This window comes from Bolinopsis microptera, chromosome 3 (assembly GCF_026151205.1).
Source record: "Bolinopsis microptera isolate Bmic1 chromosome 3, MBARI_Bmic_1.0, whole genome shotgun sequence".
Lineage (NCBI taxonomy): Eukaryota > Metazoa > Ctenophora > Tentaculata > Lobata > Bolinopsidae > Bolinopsis > Bolinopsis microptera.
The window spans coordinates 17,400,234-17,423,822 of record NC_087074.1 but is presented as its reverse complement, the minus strand read 5'-3'; the positions used below and the strand labels follow the sequence as shown (position 1 = coordinate 17,423,822).

Here is a 23,589-nt window from a genome sequence, read left to right as displayed (position 1 = left end):
TCACTATAGGATAGGTCATGACCACTGTAATTTAGAGCATTGGAGCCCTGTGCTTACCCCGGTAAAATATTAATACATACATGCTACATGAAGACTTGAAGAGGTCTCCTCCTAGTCGTTGGAGTGGCCTGCATCACACACATCTCTTCTACGGTGTAGCATGTTCCTCCATTCAACTCGTTTTAGAGCTAACTGTTTTACTGCGTCTCTGCTGATGTTATCGACACCATCTGCTTCTTTGTTGTGTTCCAGACTTCAGCTCCATATAACAGAATAGTACTAACAGCAGCCTTGTAAATACGTATCTTGGTAGGCGTTCTTAAAGTTCTACTGTTTCATATCTTTCAAAGCTGATGAAACGCACCATAACACCATTAGCACGCTGGTTACTTGGCTCAGGTTACTTGGCTCAGATCTCGTGTCTTCTGATGCTTTGGGAGGGCCTGCCATGGTTCAGATCTCGAGCCTTGGGTCGGATCTCGATGCTTGAGGAGCAGTGGATCGTATCCTTTTCGGCACGCTTCGTGAACACCTAAGCTTGTTGCCTTGTTAGATCAGATCTCGCGATCGAAAGGCACCTGAGACCTTGTCATCTATCAGTACGCTTGTTATACAGATCGGATCAATACATACGGAAGAGAGATGGTGGTCATAGTATCGAATCATGATTGTCTTCAGCAAGTACATCAGCGGACAAAAAGGAGCTCAAATACTTCTGGACACAGACGGTTTCCTCTACACCCGGAGAAAGGATCGAGATACCCCTACTACCTCTACCTGGAGATGCCAGTTATTCATTCCCACGAACCTGACAACTTAGTAGCTGTGAAAGCAGAGTTCAGAGCAGAATTGAAGCGGAAAGCTAATGAAATATTGTCTCTGTTTTGACTCCGAAATTATAGCACTAGAAACCAGGCAGCAGCTAAACTAGAGCGGTATTTGAAAACCTTTTTATCTGTTAGTTATTTCTAGTGACGATTGCGTTCAGTTGTCGTTTCAAAGTTAATTAGGTAGACTGATTGGGTTTAAAATTATTTTCCCAAGCTACCCTGTCTAGGAAAAGTCCAAATTGGGTTCAGTTGTCCGGTAGCCATCCTAACATTTACATACCGGGTTATAATAAATTTGTACTTAATCGATTATTGAAGGAGGATGGAAAGCTTAAACACAAAGGTTCTGGTTTGGTAACGTTTTTGCGTGACAAATTTAATAATATTAATCAAAAATTTGAGCTTTGTTATTCTACCGTTGATTTTGAATCACTTTGTGTTGAAATAACAGTTAAATCTGAAAAGTTACTAGTTGTTAATTGTTATAGATCACCAAGTGGAAACTTTGATTCATTTATCGATATGTTTGGCAGTATCTTAAGTAAATTGAACACATTTATGATTTAAGGGACACAAAAGCTATATTCTTGGTGACTTTAATGTAAATCTATATAACTCCAATTCTAGTGTTGTTAGGAGATATTTAGACTGCATGTTTAGCAATAACTTTTTACCAATTATCTCACGTGCTACTCATTTTGGAGGCTTAAATGGCACATGTATTGATCATATACTTACTAACAATATATCTAACATAATTTGTAACGGCCTTATACGATGTAATATAAGTCGTCACCTTCCTACATTCGTAGTTTTGGACTATAATTTTGATCCTAACGAAAAGTGTAGAAATAGAAATAAAGTAAATATTAATGACTTTTTATTACAAGGGTTTTTGAATGATTTTAAATTATTAAAATTTGATCTTGAAAGTGATTCTGCCGAAAATATGTATTCCTTTTTTGACAGAAATATTAGAACTCTGTATGATAAATGGTTTATTAAAAGTCAGAAGTCTAGTGGTAATAATTCTCTTCTTCGCTCTGATTGGATTTCAATAGGAGTGGCCAAGAGTAGTGACACTAAAAACAAACTCTATGATATTTGGGTTATGAATAAAACTAGAGTTAATTGGAACAAATATGTTGATTACAAACAAGTGTTTGATGCTATTAGAAGTAAAGAAAAATTTGAGTATTTTGATAAATGTTTTAAAGCAAATCAACATGATTTGAAAAAGACTTGGAAACTGATAAACGGTTTACTAGGTAGGAAGAGATCAAACAGATTACTAGTTTTTCCTAATCAAGATGCAGCGCATAATTTTAATTATTATTTTGTTAATATTGCTAATGATCTTTTACTAAAAACGTATGGTGAAAATGCTAACGCGGATTTAACAGATTTTAATAAATATATGCCTGAGAGGAACATAAGCGAGCTATCGGATATTAATTTTTCAATTGAAGAAATAAATAATATTATAAGTAAGCTTAATAATAGCAAGGGTACGTATTATTCTCCTAGGGTCCTCAAACTTTTAGCTACCACTTTAAGTCCTTTACTGGCTGATATTTTTAATAAATGTGCAAATGAAGGTTATTTTCCGAAAGAATTAAAAGCAGCAAAAATAATTCCTTTGTATAAGAATAAAGGACCTATTTCTGATATAAGCAATTATCGTCCTATTTCAATGTTACCTGTTTTTGCTAAGATTTTCGAGAAGTTAATACATAAAAACGTATCTGATTTCTTTAATAAGCACAATCTTTTCTGTGATAATCAGTTTGGTTTCCGCAGTAAGCACTCAACCTTTCATGCACTTGTTTCAGCAGTAGAAAATCTTCATGATGCTATCGATAATAAAAATTTTACATTAGGTATATTTATAGATTTTTCCAAAGCTTTCGATACAGTGCGGCATAATATCTTGTTAGAAAAGCTGGAGAACTATGGTATTCGAGGAAATGTCATTAAATTATTAAACAGTTATTTGTCAGATCGGTCTCAGTATGTTAGCTATGGGGGATTCGAAAGTTGTCTCTTGAAAATAACCTGTGGTATTCCACAGGGGTCAGTGTTAGGCCCCCTGCTCTTCATTATTTTTATCAATGATTTGGCAAATATATGTGAGTTAGCTAAATTTATCCTCTTTGCGGATGATTTAAACCTTTTTCTTCAAAATAAAGACCGAAATTTACTTTACAAAAATGCTAATGAGGTATTATCAAAGATTCACGACTATTGCTGCTTAAAATAGGTTAATCATTAATTTTGAAAAATGCTGTTTTATGGAATTCGGAAGTAGTAAAGTTCCTAAGAATCAAAAGTTTGTTGGAATACTTAACAACCAGTTTAATCAAGTGAATAAGTGTAAATTTTTGGGAGTCATTATTAATTCTAATTTAACGTGGAATGATCATATTACCAATGTAATAACGCAAGTTTCAAAATCTTGCGGATCACTCTACTCCATAAGTTCTATAGTACCAGCCAAAGTGTTAAGACAAGTATATATTTCACTTGTTCAACCATATTTAATGTATTGTATACCACTGTGGGGTGCTGTTTTTCACCATCCTTTGCTGCAAAAACTGTTTGTGTTGCAGAAAAAATGTATTCGTATTGTGAGTAGAAAAACAATAAAGATTGATCACAAGTTTCAACATACGAAACCAATGTTCTTTCGTTTGAAATTATTAACCTTGTTTAACTTATTTACATACTTTACTGGATGTATTGCAATGAGGCTACTTAAAGAACAAATTCCTGTTGATGTTTATCGCCGGTTTAGCAAGTCAAGTAGATCATGTAGACTTCTATATCCTAAATTCTCAATGTCTAAGACCAAGAATAGTAATTTTGTTTTTAATGCATCCAAAATTTTAAATTATCTCCTTGATCATGATGTACCGTATCATATTTTGTCAATTTCACTATTTAAAAAGAGATTTAAGAACCATTTGCTTCATATACAAAACCTAGGGCTAAATGGGGATCATGGATGGCTACCATGTAATCACGATATATTCTCGAATGTATCAATTTCATAAAATAAGTTAATTTCAACTAAGGAAATATAAATTGAAGTTAATGTTTTGGGGACGTTTGTGTGTTTTTTGTGTGTATTTTATTGTGAGTATTTAAAACAAGATGGGGACTATAATTGTAACGGTTTAAGTGTATACGTCTTTATTAATGTTGCCTCCGATTTCACTACACTGACAACATTCACTTTTTATTTTTTTGTGTTATTTTTTACTTGAGATCTCATATCATAAAATTTTACCATCGCGATACGGGTATTAATTTACCTCCCAGCGGTGAGACACCGCTTCCCTCCATCGCCATGTTTGAAGCTCTCCCATCATCTGTTCTACTTCAGAGGGAAGTGATTTATTTTATATTTTAAAATTGTTATTATTCCAGTATAACAAATAAATTTTCTAATCGTGTAAAAAAATCGTGTAAAATCGTGTAGTACTAAAGCATTTCCTAAAACTCTACCCTAACGAGAATTCGCACAAACATCCTGTCCAGGTAATAAGAAGAGGCACGCTTAAAGATAGAATTCATTTGCTTGCTCCGGTAATGATAACCACTCTTTGGTTTCCGAACTATGGCACTTCCCATCTTAATGAAAGATTTCTATTTAAGTTTAGTATTATCGAAGACGACATGCATTGATGTGTGCAAAATGTTTCGCGTCACTCAACTAAGCAGCTGAGAGATGTGGGTAAGATTATCCTTCTTTATATAAGGTCCATTCTTTGTTTTGATTTCCGAGCACAATAATCAATTAATCAATTCACAGGGCCATACCTCAAGAAACTTTAAACTTTTAATCGGGGGGGGGGGGGGGGGGGGGGGGGGATAGGTATTGGAGTGTAACCAAGTACAGTAACTCCTGCTTACACCGTTGACCAAGAGAATATCTGGTTATATAATTACAACTCAATCTTATAGCTTACTTGTTTATTACCATAGATCTTTCGTTTATCTGGAATGCGAACCTCAATCACAGCCGAACAAATATTTTGATTGAACGTTATCATAGACAAAATTAATGGCGGATTTTCAAAGACAAATTACGACATCGCAGATTGGATTTGGTAGAGCATTCACAGCTTAACAAAATTTTACAGAATAAATTATAAAACAACAGCCATTTACCATGGTCATCTCCATAACACATCACAGCATATATCATAAAGTATATATAAGCATATCAACAATCTTATGAGCAAAATATAATCGGAAACAAAATTACGTAAAATGACATTGCAGCATGATCGCAATAACAGCCAACGCCCAACTAACGTTTCGATTACGTCAAATCGTACCCTACAAAGCTACAAGAATCCCCAACGATAATCACAGACGATCATTAAGTAGCAGCAGTCTAAGTGGTAAGAATAAAAGCTATTTTAAATTTTGTTATTACAAAGGGAATGGCAAATTATAATGGTCTCCGCGGTTGATCACTCAAACGTAATTTATAAAATATCGTACCTTAACATCTTCAACCACTACACATCAAAGTACTATTAGTTACGAGCGCTGGACAACTACAAGTACTCACCGCACGTTAACCTACATAATAAGTACACAAGTTTGTATACTATAATTATAACAGGTAACTGGTATTGTCTGGCCTGATCTGTCAAATTAAACTGTATTTATGTGGTCAGGCACTTCTCTTACTTTGTATACTTACATTATTATTTATACAAATTGTACATGAGTAGTATCTGATAATTATCAACTAAATATATCGTACGTCGATTATAAATGTTAACTTCTTTCTTAATGTATAATTTTATGTATGAATCACTTATGAAAGTTCAAACTGCAAGCTGCTAATGCTTCGAAAAGAAATTAGTTAGCTCACAAAAATCAAATCTTAACATCAGTGTTATCAAGACATAACAGTGACACATCTCTGTCCTATCTAGACTTTATATAATTAACCGAGTTCACATAAAACTCGCCACTAACAGGATAAACATAGTCCTTCTCCACCGAGTACAGCTCACTGTCATCATAAAACACCACCTTTAGAGACCCGTCCTTATTAACAGAGGATACTTTAGCGGGGGCAAAGGAGTTCTGGAGGTCATCAAGAGGGCAGATGCAGTGGGAACCCGGGGGAAGGGACTGGTTTGGAGACTTCTTGTTGTCTGTGAACACTTGAGAGGGATCCTGTTGGATAAACGTGTATTGTTATTTAACAAATCTAAATTCTCATATTGGGTAGGATTAACCATTTTTTCGAAAAAGTTAGATTTAAAAACTTGGAAACAGGAAAATCAGCAGGGCTCCGAGTCTTCTCTAAACGAAAAATAAGAATTATGGGTCTTAATAAAAGTATTTTGGTAGGTAATCAGTAAAGGTAGGTCTAGTTACTAAATATGGACGGAAAGATGATTCTCTTTAAAATTAATTTAATTTAATCTAATAACCTGAACAATGGTATCCCCGTTAAGGGATATCTCAAAACTTCTTCCAGAAGATTTGGTTACCATTCCTCTTCTGTACAATCCATCAGAGTTGTCTCTTACCACAACAAACGCTCCTGTACAATAAAGAGTCTGTCAGTTCAACAGTATATACAATAGAGTTAACTAACTATGGTATGAACTATGAAATCAAAATGAGGTACTGGGAGTCAAAATCCAGAATAAAATTGCAAAATCATATTGTCCTACGATTGAGGTGCTGGAAGTTTGATTTCGGTCGGAGGAAGCCCACAGCAGAAAGCTTAACAAAACGAAAAGTTGTATTTTCAAAATCCTGTCCCATTTTCAAATATGAAATTTTCTGAACACAAATTTGACAGATTGGACGAACTTTTTGCCCAGAAACCAATTAGTAAGTTGATTGATGATGGTATGAAACCAAATTGAGGTACTGGGAGTCAAAATCCCGGATAAAATTGCAAAATCATATTGTCCCAATCTCTGTCCCATTTTCAGTTTTTGAAGATGAAATTTCCAGGACCGAAATTTTACAGTTTTGACTGATTTTTTCACCCGCAACCAATTAGTAAGTCAACCAAAAAACACGATTGAGGTGCTGGAAGTTTGATTTTGGTCGGAGGAAGCCCACAGCAGAAAGCTTAACAAAACGAAAAGCTGTTATTTTCAAAATTCTGTCCCATTTTCAAATATGAAATTTTCTGAACTGTTTAAATATTTCAACATAAACACGGTATCAGGGATTTGAAGATTATATTGTAATGATAAACCTTGTTGTTGCCTTTTCGTTTTAACAGTCATATTGTATTACTAGGCGCCTGAGAGTTGATTCCTACCGTATTCTGGAGATTGATCACCTCTTTTTTACATTCAGTTTGAATCATAACAACACTTTACTTACAGTGATACTAATCTTGACATCAATTAGAACATGGTTATTTACAACTTGGTGATATGGATAATGTTGGGCACGGCAAGTGCCGCGTTTCAAAAGAAAGGATCTCAGAGGGACATCATTGCATCTGAGATTGGTGTAAAAATAGAAAAGTCGGGCAGAGCAGTCATGGTGTCGATCCCAATGTATCCCTCTTCGTTAAGCTTCAATCTTTCTTCGCTAGATTTGTATCTAGACGAAACAAATGTCACAGACACTTTGACGGGGATTTGTAGAAAGTATAATAAAACTTTGGAAAGTATTTTGCCCCTGCTGGTGGACGACTGGAATAATAGGTCCAATGTGCACGAAAATGTTATGATATGGGCATTACTGGTCGCAATAGTTTTAACACTTGCGGTGTTGGGTATCATGGTTCTCATGGTATATCGGAGATTGACGAAGGAAATCAAAATATTGAGGCTACTTGTGCAACCTCATGAGTCTCGGAACCCGAGAGGATTGAAGTTAAACAAATGTGCATCCCTTTAAAACACGAAATGTCACCTGCTGGGAGGTCCTCACGCAATTGTGTGAGGGCTACTTAAGGGGTTTTGATACGGGTTTCATCTTAATTTGATTGACGCTCGTATTTGCTTAATATCGTATAAACTAGAAAATGGAGAACACACGGATTGCAGTAGAAATAGAGGATCAACTGGAAGATATCTGGTCTGACGAAAAGGAGGATGTGGAAAGCGTGAAAGAGACTGTTGATAAAGGGAATTCCCTTTGTCAGCAAGATCAAGAAGCGCATGATGGAGAGGAAGATTCGGAAAAAAGAAAAGATGAAGAACAAGGATGTGCAGTGAAAGGAGACAAAGAGGAACTGGGGAAAAAGAAAAATGAGGATTCAGAAAACAATCCACTGGAAAAGAAGATGACGGATGATTTGGAGGTTCTGTTGGATTCCGAGACTGTTGATGAAGGGAATTCCCTTTGTCAGCAAGATCGGTTGTTCGTGACGATTGCAGATCCGTGGTTAGCAATGTTAACTTGGGACGCCTGCTCGGGTCATGATCACTATAAAGAGAATTTCTTTATGATCATGAACCCGGGTAGGTCATTCAATAGCAGTAAAACTGAAGACCACCGTTATAGCGGGTTAAAAAGTGTTATCCCGATGAAATACGGGGTAAGCAGGGGGCACATTGAAAACTACAAACAGAACAGGTCGAATGTAATTCCGTTAAGACCAAGACCCGAGAATGTCGATCAACTGATGCAGGGGAAATCAAAGAACAAAGAAGTCGTACATAACATGTGACCCGGAGTTTTAAGGAGGGAGGAAGCGTAAGCAGACCAGTCGGAGGAGTTGCTCACTGGGAGAGAGAACGTCAGAAAAATGAGAGAAGGGACGAAGAAGACAGAAGAAGAAGAGAAAGAAATGTACGTGAAGAAGCGGAGAGACAGAGAAGAAGAATCTTGACAGAGAGAAGAGAGATGGTCCAGCGGAGATTGGCAGAAGAAGGAAATAGACATCGCAGGCAACAAGGATGGAGAATGCAGCCAGAAAGACATTCTTATGATGCACGAGACAAGCAGAGGGGAAATGAAAGATGGAACGAAGAAAACAGAGGATACAGAGAAATATATGCACGAGAAAGAGAAGAAGCAGTGGAGAGACAGAGATTGAGAAGCCTGGCAGAAAGAAGAGAGATGGTCTAGAGAAGAGCGGTAGAAGAAGAGGACAGACAGCGCAGGCACGACGAACAGAGGGAAGTTGAAAGAAGGAGAATGGAATTACAAGAAGAGAAGAGAAGAGCAGAAGAAATGAAGAGGATCAAAGAAGAAGAGCACTGTAGGAGGGAAGAACAAAGATTAGAAATTATGAGGAAACAGCAGGAAGTCATGCTGAAGGAAACTGAAGAAAGATGCAGAGAAAGGCAGAAAGAAAACATCAGGCTCCAATTATCTCAAATCCCCAGGCAAATTGGAGAAAGGGGGTTATACTTAGGGGATTTGCCCGAAAGTAAAGATAATTGGACCAAACAGATAGGAGCAATAAGTACAGAGTTGGGAGTGTTTATTCAGGACAAAGAGGATTTCCTCCGAGTCCTGAATAGACTGGCACCAAGGGTGGAGTTAACGGCTAAGGATGTGTGCTACGGAATAACGGAGGAAGAAAGAGCAGCGGTGGAATGGAAAAGGGAGGATAACACCAGAAAGGAGAGGAAGAAGATGATAAAATTCTATATTAAGAATAGAGTGGGAGAATTCTCCCGGGATGTAGGACTTTAGCAGGGATAGTGAAGGAGTTATGGGAGGATGAAGAAGAGATAACGGATGGACTGGTAGAGGAAGAGTTGAGTGTACTGATGAGGAGATTATGGTTTTGAAATAATCTCGATGTACCAATCTAATACTCACATGCAATTGTATGCGTTTATTTTTACAATTTGTGCAATTGTACAATTGAGGATACAGTCGTTTTATTGCATATCAATTGATATCTCTGATTCATAATTTGTGAAGTTATCCTCTGCAATGCAGCGGAGAACTTCCTCACAATTTTGTGGGGAGGATATGTTGTAGGGTCATTTTGGCATTTGCCAAAATAAAAATTTTGGTCATAGTCTAACACTTTATTACTACAATGAATCGGTGGACATGATAAAGATAGACGACTGATAAGAAAGGACCGTGGAGAGAGAAGAATACGAGGGGAAGCCGAAGGGATGCGCAGAGGAGATCGCGAGATGTGGAGCCCTAATGGCAAATGGACTTGAAACTGTTTAGATTCGAATCTTGATTAACGTTGGTTTCTATATTATAAGTTTATATGCATGTCAGTATTTGTCCAGTATTTTAGGGTAGTATTTTAGGGCATATATTAGTGTACGACATTTAGTACAGCAGGGTAGTACAGAGAGTTTAGTTTAACACCTCTGTTTTGGTTACAAGGAAGATAGTTTAAGATATTGTTTAGAGCAGAAAGTTTTGGGGAGCAGAGAGTTCATTTTAACATCTCTGTTTTGATTATCAGAGAGTTCAGTTTAACACCTCTGTTTTGGCTATAGGAGGATAGTTGAGGAGGATAGTGTAGGAATTGTTTAGAGCAGAGAGTTTTAGGGAACAGAGAGTTTATTTTAACATCTCTGTTTTGATTATCAGAGAGTTCAGTTTAACACCTCTGTTTTGGCTATAGGAGGATAGTTGAGGAGGATAGTTTAGGAATTGTTTAGAGCAGAGAGCTTTAGGGAACAGAGAGTTTATTTTAACATCTCTGTTTTGGTTATCAGAGAGTTCAGTTTAACACCTCTGTTTTGGTTACTAGGAGGATAGTTTAGGATTTGTTTATAAATTGCTAGGGAGAGTAGAAAATTGTTTATACTTTCTGGGGATACTTAAGAGTGGGACTATTGAAGGGAGGATACCCTTTTTGGTTTGAACACAGCAGAAGTTCACAGTTGAAGTTTACAGTTAGAGACCTAGGATATTTGAATTATTGAGATATTATATTGAGGAACATTGAGACATTGTATTTACAATTCTTAACCGTTTATTCAATTTGAAGTACTTTCCCTTGTCACCTTCCTGAACCAAATTGTAAGGAAAAGAGCCTTTATCAACAGATTGGACGGAATGTTTGACAAGTAGTCAGTTAGAGTACAATCACATCTAAAGCATAAAGGTACTTTTGATGTATAATTTTTAAGTACAGTTTGTTTTTTAGAAACAAATTGTGACATCTAAACAATTGATCATCACGACGTGTAATAATATTATCCGGGAAATTGGTAGATCACCGACCGGCTATAAGCCGGTTATAAGCCGGCTATAAACCGGCTTATAGCCGGCTACAATTTTTATAGCCGGCTATAAGCCGGCTTATAAATCAAGAGGCTTGCATATAATGAACATATTGACACGGGTGCAGAGTTGAGTCTGTACGGAACCTAGTAGTTTCAGATCCTTGTTTAACTTGCCGTACAGCAAGGTCATCTACTACTTTAGCCCGGCGAGGCACATAACTCCCTCTACAACTCCATGACAAATGTTTCATATATACTAGCCGAGTTCACAAGTTATATCCTTGTGTTTGAGAAGAGCTCGTTAGAACTGCTTCCTTTCCCTTCAGTATCCCATAGCCGGTTAGTAGCCGCTTACATTTGTTGTTGAGCGACGGCTATTAGCCGGTTATAAGCCGGCTATTAGCCGTTTAGGTATCGGCTATAAGAAATTCAGTGAAAACGGCTATTAGCCGGTTATAAGCCGGCTATTAGCCGTTTAGGTATCGAAAGTGGTTATAAGCCGGCTATAAGCCGGCTATAAGCCGGTTATAAGATATTAACTCAACTTCATCGTACTGAACGATAGTCAGGAGCCGGCTATAAGAAATTCAGCGAAAACGGCTATTAGCCGGTTATAAGCCGGCTATTAGCCGTTTAGGTATCGAAAGTGGTTTAAATAAGCCGGCTATAAGCCGGCTATAAGCCGGTTATAAGATATTAACTCAACTTCATCGTACTGAACGATAGTCAGGAGCCGGCTATAAGAAATTCAGCGAAAACGGCTATTAGCCGGTTATAAGCCGGCTATTAGCCGTTTAGGTATCGAAAGTGGTTATAAGCCGGCTATAAGCCGGCTATAAGATATTAACTTAACTTCATCGTACTAAACTGAGTTAATATCTTATAACCGGCTTATAGCCGGCTTATAGCCGGCTTATAACCACTTTCGATACCTGAACGGCTAATAGCCGGCTTATAACCGGCTAATAGCCGTTTTCACTGAATTTCTTATAGCCGGCTCCTGACTATCGTTCAGTACGATGTAGTTGAGTTAATATCTTATAACCGGCTTATAGCCGGCTTATAACCACTTTTAATGCCAAAACGGCTAATAGCAGGCTTATAACCGGCTAATAGCCGTCGCTCAACAACAAATGTAAGCGGCTACTAACCGGCTATAAGCCGGCTTATAGCCGGCTATAAAAATTGTAGCCGGCTATAAGCCGGCTTATAGCCGGTTAGTAGCCGGCTTATAGCCGGTCGGTGATCTACCAACTGGCCTATTATCCCATCAGTAATCATTTATTTTAATGTGATCAACATCCGGATTATGAAAAGTTAAGAATGATTTATGAAAATATCAGGTATCCTGCAAAGTTACCTAAAAGTGCCTCCTCGATATTCCTTATAAACTTAGCGTCCTCCTGGTACTGTTCTGCGGAGATGAAATACATTTCTTCTCTGGGCACCTCCGCCTGAAATGAGACGAGTTTAACATTTATTCGTATGTATCAATCTTAGACTAAGAAACTGTATTAGTCTACTGCTACCAACTTTCGTCATTTAAAATTTCCGTCAACATATAATAACTTTCATTGATGTACACTCCTTTTCTTCTTTTCTTTGATGTAAACGATCCTAACCTCGCTTTGATCGTAGAACTTGAGGTCAAAGAACCAGTTGTCATCAGTGCCTGTTACCCTAGCAGGGGCGTATGAGAAAGAGTAGTCAGGATGGAGTGCTACAACGTGACTCCCAGCACTTAACGACTTTTTTATGTCCTGGATAATAGCGCGGTTAAGAGTCTGAACTATGATGAACTGAACAGGAATTAAGAGGCTAGACGATCAATTTATCAATCATTTAAATTTGTACGTAAGATAAACTAACTTGTTCGTCTACGAGAATGTGTTTGTTATCTATATCCTCTCTGTGACCACTGTTATCTTCCACCAGATAACCACCTACAGTAGGTTTCACTACCTTCCCTCTAAAGTACCACCCTTCATCTCCCCACCTTGCGAGGACCACTAGACCTTTAGAGAAAACTGTTTTAGAATCTTCATTCTTAGCGATGGTCGCTGCTTGCTTTCTGCCAGTCTTCTTTTTTTTGGGCTTCTCTTCTTTGTCAGAGTTTGAATCCGAACTAAAGAAGCCTTTAGAATTTTTAGATGATAAGGATGAGGAGGAGGAGGAGGAAGAGGAGGAAGAAAGTGTGTCGTCATCGTCGTCAACTATTCTAGCATCAACAGTCACCACCGTGACGTCATCATCGTCCTTTCCTTCCATAATTACAGATTGCTGCTCATCTCCTTCCATGACAACTGATTGTGTCGTGTCAGCATCTTTAGCCAAATCATGAACATCAGGAACTGACAAGATATCATCAGTCTGTATGGGAGTTGTAGCTGATACTTTCAACACGGGGATGTTTATCTGGTGCAGCACTGGGATAAGTTCATTATCTACGAGTATCTCCGAGGGGTGTATGATCTCCTCGCTACTGTACTTCATCTTGTCTAAATCCTCCCAGAAATCGTTGCTGATGTGAGTTTGAGCATCAACATCGTACCCGCCGACCTGTAATCCACACTCCAGGGTCACCTTTGCCATCTCTTGCTGGGTTTCCACACCCACGTCACATTGCGTGACGTGACGATTGCGTGGTGTGACGTCACGTGAGGGATAAAGGGCGTTTGGCTCATCATCTGAGATGTTAAGATCGTTCAATTTCCCCTCTAGTGTATCATCATGTTCTTCCTCCGCTACCTCGGACAAACGCGGAGTGTTGAGCATATCATCTAACTTCGTCCCGTCCTCTGTTACACTTGAAGGTTTGTTCAAGAGAAGGTTTGATCTGAGAATCTCGTCTAAAGTGCTGGCCACGCTCATGGAGTCGTCTGCTTGATTCCTTTCTTGTCCTTCAGCGACCAGCCTTAGTCGCTGACTGCACCTTTGGCGTGATATTTGCTTGAAGATTGCTTGAGATGTCTGATTGTAGCGATTTTTCGTGATCTGCAACATAATATGAACATTAGAATAATATTGGTCAGTAATGGAAGAAGTCTAGAGGAATGACTTAGAGAGAAATTATAAAATTAGGAAAAAAAGAAGCTTGAGAGCAATTAAAAAACGCTTTTCATTTTAGAATGATTGAAGGCAAATGATATACAATGCATTTCCACTCTGACCTTGATGACATCATGTCTTGATGCGATGAGTCGTTCTCCAGTGAAAAGTAGGATTATAAAAGAGAGGTCCCCGTTGTGTTCTGGAGATTTCACCACCAGACCTGGAGCTAGAAGTTTCTGTTTCGAATCCTCAGTTCGATGGTTTAGAATTAGTTGAACTAGTACGTAGTCTCCTGCCTGCAAGTATCATCCATTATATGACAATGAACTGCAACATACCCAGGAGTCTCGATTGAAACTTGTTATAATACAAAACTTGTATCTTTGTATTATAAAAAATCAGAGAGCAGAAAAGGGATTTTTCATACGATATGCTATTGTGTCCTATTTTATTTAATCATTAAACTTTCAAAATGTTTAGAAATACATCATTTTATTTCAAAAAAAATTCGCCGAATGACCTTACATGCCTTGACAAGTGACCGAGTGTAAACAAAATTAGGGACACTGAAACACCAGTTGACCAGTAAACTGGTCATAGCAATTACATCGGGCACTATATGCACCTATAAGTGAAGCGATGCTGCAACCAAGGCATGCTAGGTTTATTCCATTGGACTAATAAGGTTACAGCCTAAAATATAAATATAATAACAATGTACTATAATTATAAACACAATTTATAAAACATATTTTATTAGTAACATATTTTATTAATTTGATATTTAGATATAGTTAATTTAAAGATAACAAAAACTTCCAATTATCAAAATATATAATATCGTTATTTATAACAAGAGATTATAATTACTGATTAAGGATTTGTGGCATTTGTACGGGGTTGTAGAGTACAAAAAATATATAATTCGTGAGATTAATGCCAGGAATGCGCACAGATCTTTAACAGATCTGTTTAATCAGTAAAATCCATCTCTATAATCCATCTCATTCGTATATGGAGATTATTTAACTGTAAGATATTCTATGGTTAGGGTTCCTATTTGGTAGCTACTTTGTGTATGTAGCAGTTCCGTTTTAATATGACACAGCTGTATTCTGGTGGGCATAGTTTGTTAACACGTAACAGCAATAAGTCAATTGGCCTCCACTATTAACCAATTAAACCCTCAAACAATATTCCTTACCTCCCGAGTCCCGACCAGAATTGCGGAGTCCGTAAATATGAATTTGACCCTCAATTTCCTGCTCTATACCAGGTCCATTGTTCCGCTTACAACCAAATCAGCCATATTATAACAGAAACCGATTCATTTGTTTATTGAATGACTAGACATATGTATTATATTGTGAAATGTGAAATGTGAACAACAGTTGCATTGTCGGAGGAAGACTGATTAAAGGCTAATTTCCCGGTCAAATAATTACTCTCCGGTATTACCTCTGGTATTCTTGTTGGCTCTACCCGGGCAATAAAATATCTTCCTTTTGATTACAATCGCGAATTAAGCCTATTCAGAGGCTGCCGGAACCTCTTATTTGCGTTCATTAGCAGCGTCGGGAGAATCTCTCTTGGTTTCACTTTCATTATACTCGGTAGCTGGCTTGTCACCAGCCAAAATATTGTTATCCTCTTGCAGTACCTATAACAACGGAATAATTATGTTATTAGCAAATCGTTGCCACACGACCCTGTGACGAGCACGTGCTCGAGGCTTATGGCGGAAAAAGAAAGTGATTCAGAATTAGGAGCATGTGACTACATGATCTGACAGTCAGGTGATCCCACATGACATGGTCTGGTCGCAGGAAGGTACCATGTGGGTAAAGGTTGCCGCACGTTGCGCTAATGATCTAAAGGAAACGAGCAGTAGAAAGCGAGACGGTAGTTTCAGCAATCAGACTATTTGAGAGGGAGTAATTGTTCGAACTGTTTCACTTTCACTTTTCCTTTGCGGACTACATCAGGACAACGAACTCATTATAATTTTACCGTCGTTGTGTGTGCCTCATCTGCAGCGAGCTTGTCCTCTCCGACCAATTTAGATGCTTTATTTCGTTTTTCTAGCTAAAAATAGCGCCAAAATTAATGTAGAAACTTTAGCGCAGATACACTCGAAGTTTAGTATTGCTCGAGTATTTGTCAGATAACAATATCAGTAACTCACTATATCCTCTGTAGCAAGTCTCACTACTACAATCTACAAGATGAAGCTGACTCTTATCCTTTCACTCTTTGCCGTGTTCGCCCTCACATTCGCTCAAGGTTAGTTAACCATCACTGTTTTAGTATGTTGTATTATTAGTATCATTATGTTTTATTATTACTTAAAGATAACGTAATTGTTTGCTAAATGGAATGGCGAAACCACTTAATTAAAGCGAGCATATAAAATTTCGCCTTGGTTAAACAATTCCAATTTTTGCATGTACTCGCAACCTGATGCAGAAAAATGTGCATCCTCATTATGATCCAAATTCTAGGAAAATGGATTCATTAATCACGTATCAATATGTACGTTATAGATGTGGATCCTGGTGGGTAGGGAGGGCATATTTTATTGACACATAGCAGCAATAAACATATTGTCTGAAACCCCAGAGCCAATGATCACGTGATCACGTGTGAACAACATGCCTTACCTGCTTCCCACCTGCAGAGTCCGTAATAAGGCTTTACCTGCTTCCCACCTGCAGAGTCCGTAATAAGGCCTTACCTGCTTCCCACCTGCAGAGTCCGTAATAAGGCCTTACCTGCTTCCCACCTGCAGAGTCCGTAATAAGGCCTTACCTGCTTCCCACCTGCAGAGTCCGTAATAAGGCCTTACCTGCTTCCCACCTGCAGAGGCCGTAATAAGGTCTTAATTTAACTGTCAATTTATTCCAACAGAGGGTGACGCTGAAGGTGACGCAGATGTCGATAACGCAGATGTCCCTGCTGAAGAAACCGTTGATGACTCTGAAGAAGACACCGGTGATGACAGCAGTAGTGGTGCGTATTCAACTTGTATAACTCTTTATTAACAATTCATATCGATTTTCCCAACTGAATAATATAGTAAATGTTTCAAACATCATTAAATACGTTCAAACATAAGTACACGAGTCCTATTATTGCATTATGTTGACGGTGTTATCCCTTACAGAAGAATCAGCTGATGAAACTACTGATGAGGAAGGTGACAAAACTGATGGTACGTATTTTACTTGTGCTTTATTCAAAACTATAACCACTCCTCAAGATTAAGTTATATAAATGTCTTAAATAAAGATGTACATAAATATCTTATTGCAAAACTGTTTATGATAATATCAACGCCTCCCCGATAAGATCTCGCTATGTTACGAAGTATTAGCAGCATATTATACACTATACATTATACAACAAGTATAAAGAACAAAACAACGTGCAAATAACAAATATGAGGTGCCGTTACCCAAACTATTTCAGGTGCCGTATCCCATACTGTTGGACTGATGGTTGCTCTCCCTTTCATTGCAAGACTCTTCTAAACACATTCCTCTCCAACCCAACTAACAAATCCCTCCTCTGAACCAAGTTAATGTAACCTACTGGTAACCTAGTTACCAAGTTACCTAGTAACCCAGTTACCATGGTTACTGAAACATACTCTACAGACTCACGCAAGGTTGTTACTTTCTAACCTCACCTCCTCTTTTGGTCGTTAATAGTCATCAGTGCTGATGGGTGTGACTGAATGTGAATCTTGTTTTTACCGAGTCGTGAATGGGGCAGAGCCTGATTTTTATTGTACATCTTTTTTGCTGTATCATTAGTAGTAGATTACGTAGGTTTTATCGTTAGTAAATAGTAATGTTATTCTTTGTTTAATGATATCTTCTTTATAAATAATAACCTTGTTTTAATATTAAACGATGAGTTTGAAATCGAAGCTAAAATCTTATCTGGGAAAAACTGCAAAATGAGAAAAAGGCCCCTCCATGCTCCCGCTAACGATACCTTGAATAATATAACTGCAAACTTGTGACATATTTTGTGCATAACTAATTGTTTTAATCTTCCAAAGAACAAATAGCATATTTGTGTTGCTGTACGCACTGGTCATCATAGAGCCCATCAGTAGACAATATTGACTCATTAACATTTAACAAGTCTCTTTTTAAATAACATCTTGTTGGTCTGATAAAAATACAATGAAAAACACAGTGTTTACTGTACCTTAACTTTAGGTCTGGACGTTGATCCCTGTGTAGGTATCAAGTTGTTGACGAACACGATCTGCCGGTCAAAGTCATCAAACTCTACTTCACACTTAGTTCGACCTCTGTTCCCTATCACCGTACCTGTACAGATATACACTTACATATCCACGCTACTAGTTAAATGTAGAAGTCGTTACTTTAATAATTAACTGTTAATTACTAATCGTACATCAAAAACATCACATATTTCCCAGTATTTTGGCGTTAAGTAAAGAAAACTGATGTTTTAGTATTAAACTTTAGTGCAAGTACTTAAAAATATAGCGTTTAAAACTGTGGATGCAGCCGTTACTAAAACCTACGCTTACCTGAAACGTGTGGCGGGAAATGTTTTCAAGTGTAGTTTATGATAAGAAAATAATCAATCTTAATGCAATGTGAATGCTTTAAATCCACTTCGTAAACCTCAAATCTTGCCAACGATCTCATGATATTAACTAAATATTTGAAATACCTACTAGTTACCTAGTAGTTGTATAGTAGTAGTACCTAGTTACTGTAAATATTTAAAATACCTACTGGTTACCTAGTTACCTAGTTACCTAGTTACTGTAAATATTTAAAATACCTGGGTAGTAGAAGCCGTCCACATTATTCTGCGCGACTACCCTGTAACCCAGCAGGTAACTATCTGATTTAACAGAACCAGCACTATTCCTCCTCTCTCCTGGCGCTGTACCACCAGATTTATCTCTACGGGTAAAGGAATTAGGTGAGTTGGATTGGAATTAAACTGTCAACCAATAATATTGTGAGTAGTCATCAGACCAAATATATCTAAAAGGAGATGACAACTGGTATAAGTCTGCCTCCTCCGGAATATTACAAAGATTGAGATGTAAAATGTATTTCATCCACAAAAAAGGTTAAATACAACACAACCGCGGTGATCGTTATCAGTTCGAAAGTGTAGATAAGTGAGCAAACAAGAAATGCGGCCGCTTTTTTTGTGCATGGCCGCTCAATTTCCCGATCCGTGATGGCGTATTTTATCATTTTCTATACAACCTGGGGACCCCAGTTTTTACTGTTTATAAGTATGCAGATATGGCGAAGTGACAGGCCGAGCGCCACCAAGTTAATATAATTCCATATTGAATTTGAAAATCGTGTATATTTTTAAAAACCATATGCTTATTGTTTATGCAACCTGACACCCGACACGGATGTGTGCAAAATAGTATAAGTAACTCAAAATAATAGTATGCTATCAATTAGTGCCTAGTGGGATATGTACATGGTGAAATTAACAATGTACTTGGTCAGTTCAGCGCCGCGCGCCAACAATTAGCTAATTCGGATTATTCCGCAAAATAACTTTGCGCAGGTAGTCACGTAGGCGATTACAGTGTGTGCAGGCAGGTACGGTCGCACGCTCGCACGCTCGCAGGTACGGTCGCAAAGCTACCATATACAAAAAAACCTCGTTCGCTAACCCTTGTCCTTGACTCTTTTGTGCCTTCGGCACTTTGAGTCATGGATCGGGAAAAAATTGAACACTAAATATTATTTAAATATATCTAAAAGGAGATGACAACTGGTATCAGTCTGCCTCCTCCACCGTGGGAATATTACAAAGATTGAGATGTAAAATGTATTTCATCCACAAAAAAGGTTAAATACAACACAACCGCGGTGATCGTTATCAGTTCGAAAGTGTAGATAAGTGAGCAATAAACTTAGCACTAAATATTATAACTCACTTGTCAGCAGACTTGGCCATGTGCTCTCTGAGCTGAGCACTTTGTGTAAGATACAACTCTCCTAGTTCGATCTCATCTGACACTAACTTTACTGTTTTCTGGGATACAGGCCATCCTGCTTTCTCTAGGATACTCCTGATATGATGGCAAGTTTCATTACTTTGTGCGAGCAAATTATACCATATAATAACAAATTATACTATAAATGATTGTATTAAAAGGTTACCTAATTAACACCCAATTTCCTGACCTAATTTTCTAACAAAACTGAACTATTTATGTAAAAATCAGTCCTCGCAACCCTACTACGTGAACACTACTACTATCTATCTCAGAGAGTGATATGTCCCTCAGTAAAAACCATACCTGAAAAGAGCCCCATTTTCAGTGAATCCCGGTATTTCCCCCTCGTCAAGACCTAGAAACTTCTTCTTCTCCTCCTCTTTTAGTTTCCGCCAGACCACCCCTGCAATCTTGTTGTCATACAGCGCCACAGCCCCCTTTACCTGACAGAGCAAGTTTGAAGGTTTGTTCATAGTGAACATATTGTTGTTAGGTCGTTTAGTTGATTGATGAAGTTAACTATGCGAATACCATTAAGAATTGGTGCAGAACCTTATCGTAAGATAAGATAAGATATTTAAGAAATGATAGAATACATGAAACATTACAACACTGCATACCCCGTTAAGAGTAATCGTAATCGTCGTGAAAATGAACGGTCTGATCCGAAGCCGTGGATACTTCAATGGCTCGAAACAGCTTGTGCACGTAAACAGCAATTATACCATCTTAATATCACAGAGCCTACAGATGAAAACATAGCTGCATACGATAAAATGAAACTATTTTGCAGTAAACACGTTAACATTGCCAAGGAGCGGTATTACAAAAAACAATTTGAAAAATATCAGGACTGTTCCAAAAAACAATGGGAGATAATCAACGGCCTGCTAAACAGAAAAAGACGGGGATCTGATCAAATCAGATTGAGGGATACTGACGGGACGATCTTGAGCACTAACTCGGCAGTCGCTGAAAAGTTCAATGGCTACTTTTCCAGCATCGCAGCCAACATCAAGTCTCAGATCAGTTCCCGACAGACCTTCGATCCTGGGGGGTTCCAGGAGTATCTGACCGGGTCATGTCCAACGTCTATCTACCTCGAACCTACTGGGCCCACCGAGATTCATAGAATTACTATTGGCCTAAAAAATAAGGCAACTCTCGATTCAAAGATTGAGCCTTTGAAAATAGCCAGCACATGCCAAAATTTTGTATGCGCCTTAGCAAAAGTAGTTAACACATCTTTTGTAGAGGGAGCTTTCCCTAAAGCTTTGAAAACGGCAAAAGTTACACCTATACACAAAGGAGGTTGTAAACTCGACGTAGCGAATTATAGACCTATTTCGCTTCTGGGCTCGTTCTCAAAAATTCATGAAAAACTAATGCACAGACGCGTTTTAGAATTTTTCGACAAGAATAACTCTCTATTCGAGAATCAGTACGGATTCCGACCAGGAAGATCATGTGAGCACGCACTTCTCAATGCTCAGAGCTCTATTCTGCATTCTCTAAATAAGAACCAAATAGCACTTTTATTACTTTTAGACTATAGCAAGGCATTTGACGTCCTAGATCACGCGACATTACTCAGGAAACTTGAGCATTACGGTATTCGTGGCATTGCGTTGAAATGGTTCGAGTCATACCTCAGTGGTCGCAGTCAATTTGTTTCCCTAAACGGCTCCAATTCATCATTAGAATCTATGATATACGGTGTTCCACAAGGGAGCATATTAGGCCCCCTGCTCTTTGTCATATATATCAATGACTTACCAGGAATCAGTAACCTAGCTAAATTTATATTATACGCAGACGACGCAAACATTATTATCACCGGATCAAATGTACAAGACATTATATCCAAAGTAAACCACCTCACTGACGTGTTGATAAAATGGGTTAGCTCGAACGGCCTAGCTCTTAATCTGAAGAAGACTTGCTATATGGTATTTTCAAAAAGACGGGTAGATCTATCGTCTCTACAAGTAAGTATCGACAACTCTCCTATAGAACGCAAAACGGAGGCCAGGTTTTTAGGAGTTATCGTCGACGACAAACTAAAATGGGCCAGCCACATCCGAGCCGTCAAAACAAAAATGTCACGGTTTATAGGTATTATGTTCAAAATAAAACGCAAATTACCAATCAAAGCACGCTTACAGATCTTCCAAAGTTTTGTACAATCTCATTTAAATTTCTGTTCGCTAGTTTGGGGCTTTGCTGCAAAATCCCATATTGAATCACTGTTCACTAAACAAAAGCAGGGAATACGAGCAGTTATGCTACGTAAATCGACAAGATCAGGCACACAACAAATCAACTACCGAGAATAAACTAAGGAATAAATAAAACCAGACGGTTAGCACACTAGTCACTATCAACCATATGCCACTTTTTTCACTGCCCATTCACTGTCATATTGATAGCATCATATAGATAGCGCTAGCAGGTGCTGATAAGACATGGGCTCAGTTATTATTTTTTGTTTTAACCTCAATCAGGAGCACTATACTGATACAGAGTACTATACCATCGACTCTGCACTGCCCACTAATCATTAATCTGACACAAGTAGCTTATAAAACAGTGCGTGTGATCATCTGTCGTATCAAATCAAATTATTTGTCACTATGTTAATAAATCATGATATGCAAGTTTTAATTTTTAAAGTTTCTGTTTTTGTTTTTAATGAATAAACGTAATCAACATTTTCAATTTTCATATTCACGCATATTAAATAAAATTATATTGTTATGTATTATATTATTTTGTAAACTTTGGCCGGGTACCAAAAACCGGTCCCCAAACAAACAAACATACCTTAGTTTCGTAGGCTATTAGGTCCACCCCGGCAGGGTTAACAAAACTAACTCTATCTTTATCTTCAGGGCTCAGAAACGCGAAGGGCATAACCCCATCAAACACCTGACAATGTAACTGTTAATCGGAAATATTCAGTACAAGCTTCATGAACTTTAAAGCAAATGCTGACTTCGTATCGGTTTCTTTTTTAGTCGTGTTACACAGTGTAACAGTTACAGTAAAATAACAGTTTGATAACTAAAACCTATTCAGTATTCACTCCCCTTACCTTAGCATGAACTTTCTTCTTGAGGACCCCCACGTATTTAGGGTGTTGTGTGATGACGGTCGGAGCCAGCGCGTCCATGATAGTGAGCTTCTGAGCAACAAGTCCGTACTTAGCGAGCCACTTCCTGGCACTGAACACTCCCTTACCCGACATGACACTCTCTGTGTCACTCAGGTCAGCGGGCTTCTTCACGTTCTTCCGCTTTCTAGACTTTTCTGGATTATTCCCTGATTTAGTGGGCGGTTTCCGGACACATTTCCACTCCAGGATCTCACACTCTGCACGCAGTTCAGTCATCTTCTTGACGTCCAGCTCTGCTGATTCTATTTCAAGTTTTAGGAGTTTGATGTCGTTTGATTCGTAGGGGTCCGGCCCGTTGTAATCAGTAGATCTGTCACTGCGAACCACGTGGAACCTGTG

The 23,589-nt window shown here is 38.1% G+C and overlaps 3 protein-coding genes across 4 annotated transcripts in view; 1 reads left to right on the top strand and 2 right to left on the bottom strand.

The window, feature by feature from the left end:
- LOC134812722 (uncharacterized) overlaps positions 1-22,698 on the bottom strand; it is a 34,082-nt gene extending 11,384 nt beyond the window's left edge. For both annotated transcript variants that reach the window (XM_063820255.1, XM_063820256.1), the window contains exon 1: positions 22,693-22,698. The gene's annotated coding sequence lies outside the window, so the exon portion shown is untranslated. The remainder of the gene's footprint in view (positions 1-22,692) is intronic.
- Positions 4,909-23,589, bottom strand: part of LOC134812721 (von Willebrand factor A domain-containing protein 3B-like) — a 32,526-nt gene continuing 13,845 nt past the window's right edge. Inside the window, exons 14-25 of the mRNA XM_063820254.1 lie at positions 23,170-23,584; positions 22,899-23,003; positions 20,379-20,518; positions 20,013-20,147; positions 18,878-19,002; positions 18,266-18,390; positions 14,167-14,343; positions 12,866-13,990; positions 12,619-12,756; positions 12,357-12,450; positions 6,293-6,405; positions 4,909-6,032 (exon numbers count right to left, since the gene is read on the bottom strand). Coding sequence (XP_063676324.1) covers positions 5,778-6,032; positions 6,293-6,405; positions 12,357-12,450; positions 12,619-12,756; positions 12,866-13,990; positions 14,167-14,343; positions 18,266-18,390; positions 18,878-19,002; positions 20,013-20,147; positions 20,379-20,518; positions 22,899-23,003; positions 23,170-23,584 — 2,947 coding nt within the window. The 3' untranslated portion in view covers positions 4,909-5,777. The remainder of the gene's footprint in view (positions 6,033-6,292; positions 6,406-12,356; positions 12,451-12,618; positions 12,757-12,865; positions 13,991-14,166; positions 14,344-18,265; positions 18,391-18,877; positions 19,003-20,012; positions 20,148-20,378; positions 20,519-22,898; positions 23,004-23,169; positions 23,585-23,589) is intronic.
- LOC134812724 (uncharacterized) lies at positions 16,225-17,959 on the top strand. Its single transcript, XM_063820257.1, has 4 exons — positions 16,225-16,330; positions 16,955-17,056; positions 17,211-17,258; positions 17,516-17,959. The coding sequence occupies exons 1-4, from the start codon at positions 16,273-16,275 to the stop codon at positions 17,575-17,577; spliced, it is 270 nt and encodes an 89-aa protein (XP_063676327.1). The 5' UTR covers positions 16,225-16,272; the 3' UTR covers positions 17,578-17,959.

Bases quoted from the DNA above. Each gene is read 5' to 3' on its own strand.
- LOC134812724 (XM_063820257.1), top strand. From the start codon at position 16,273: ATGAAGCTGACTCTTATCCTTTCACTCTTTGCCGTGTTCGCCCTCACA. The intron at 16,331-16,954 runs GTTAGTTAACCA...TTATTCCAACAG, and splicing joins CGCCCTCACATTCGCTCAAG to AGGGTGACGCTGAAGGTGAC. The intron at 17,057-17,210 runs GTGCGTATTCAA...TATCCCTTACAG, and splicing joins CGGTGATGACAGCAGTAGTG to AAGAATCAGCTGATGAAACT.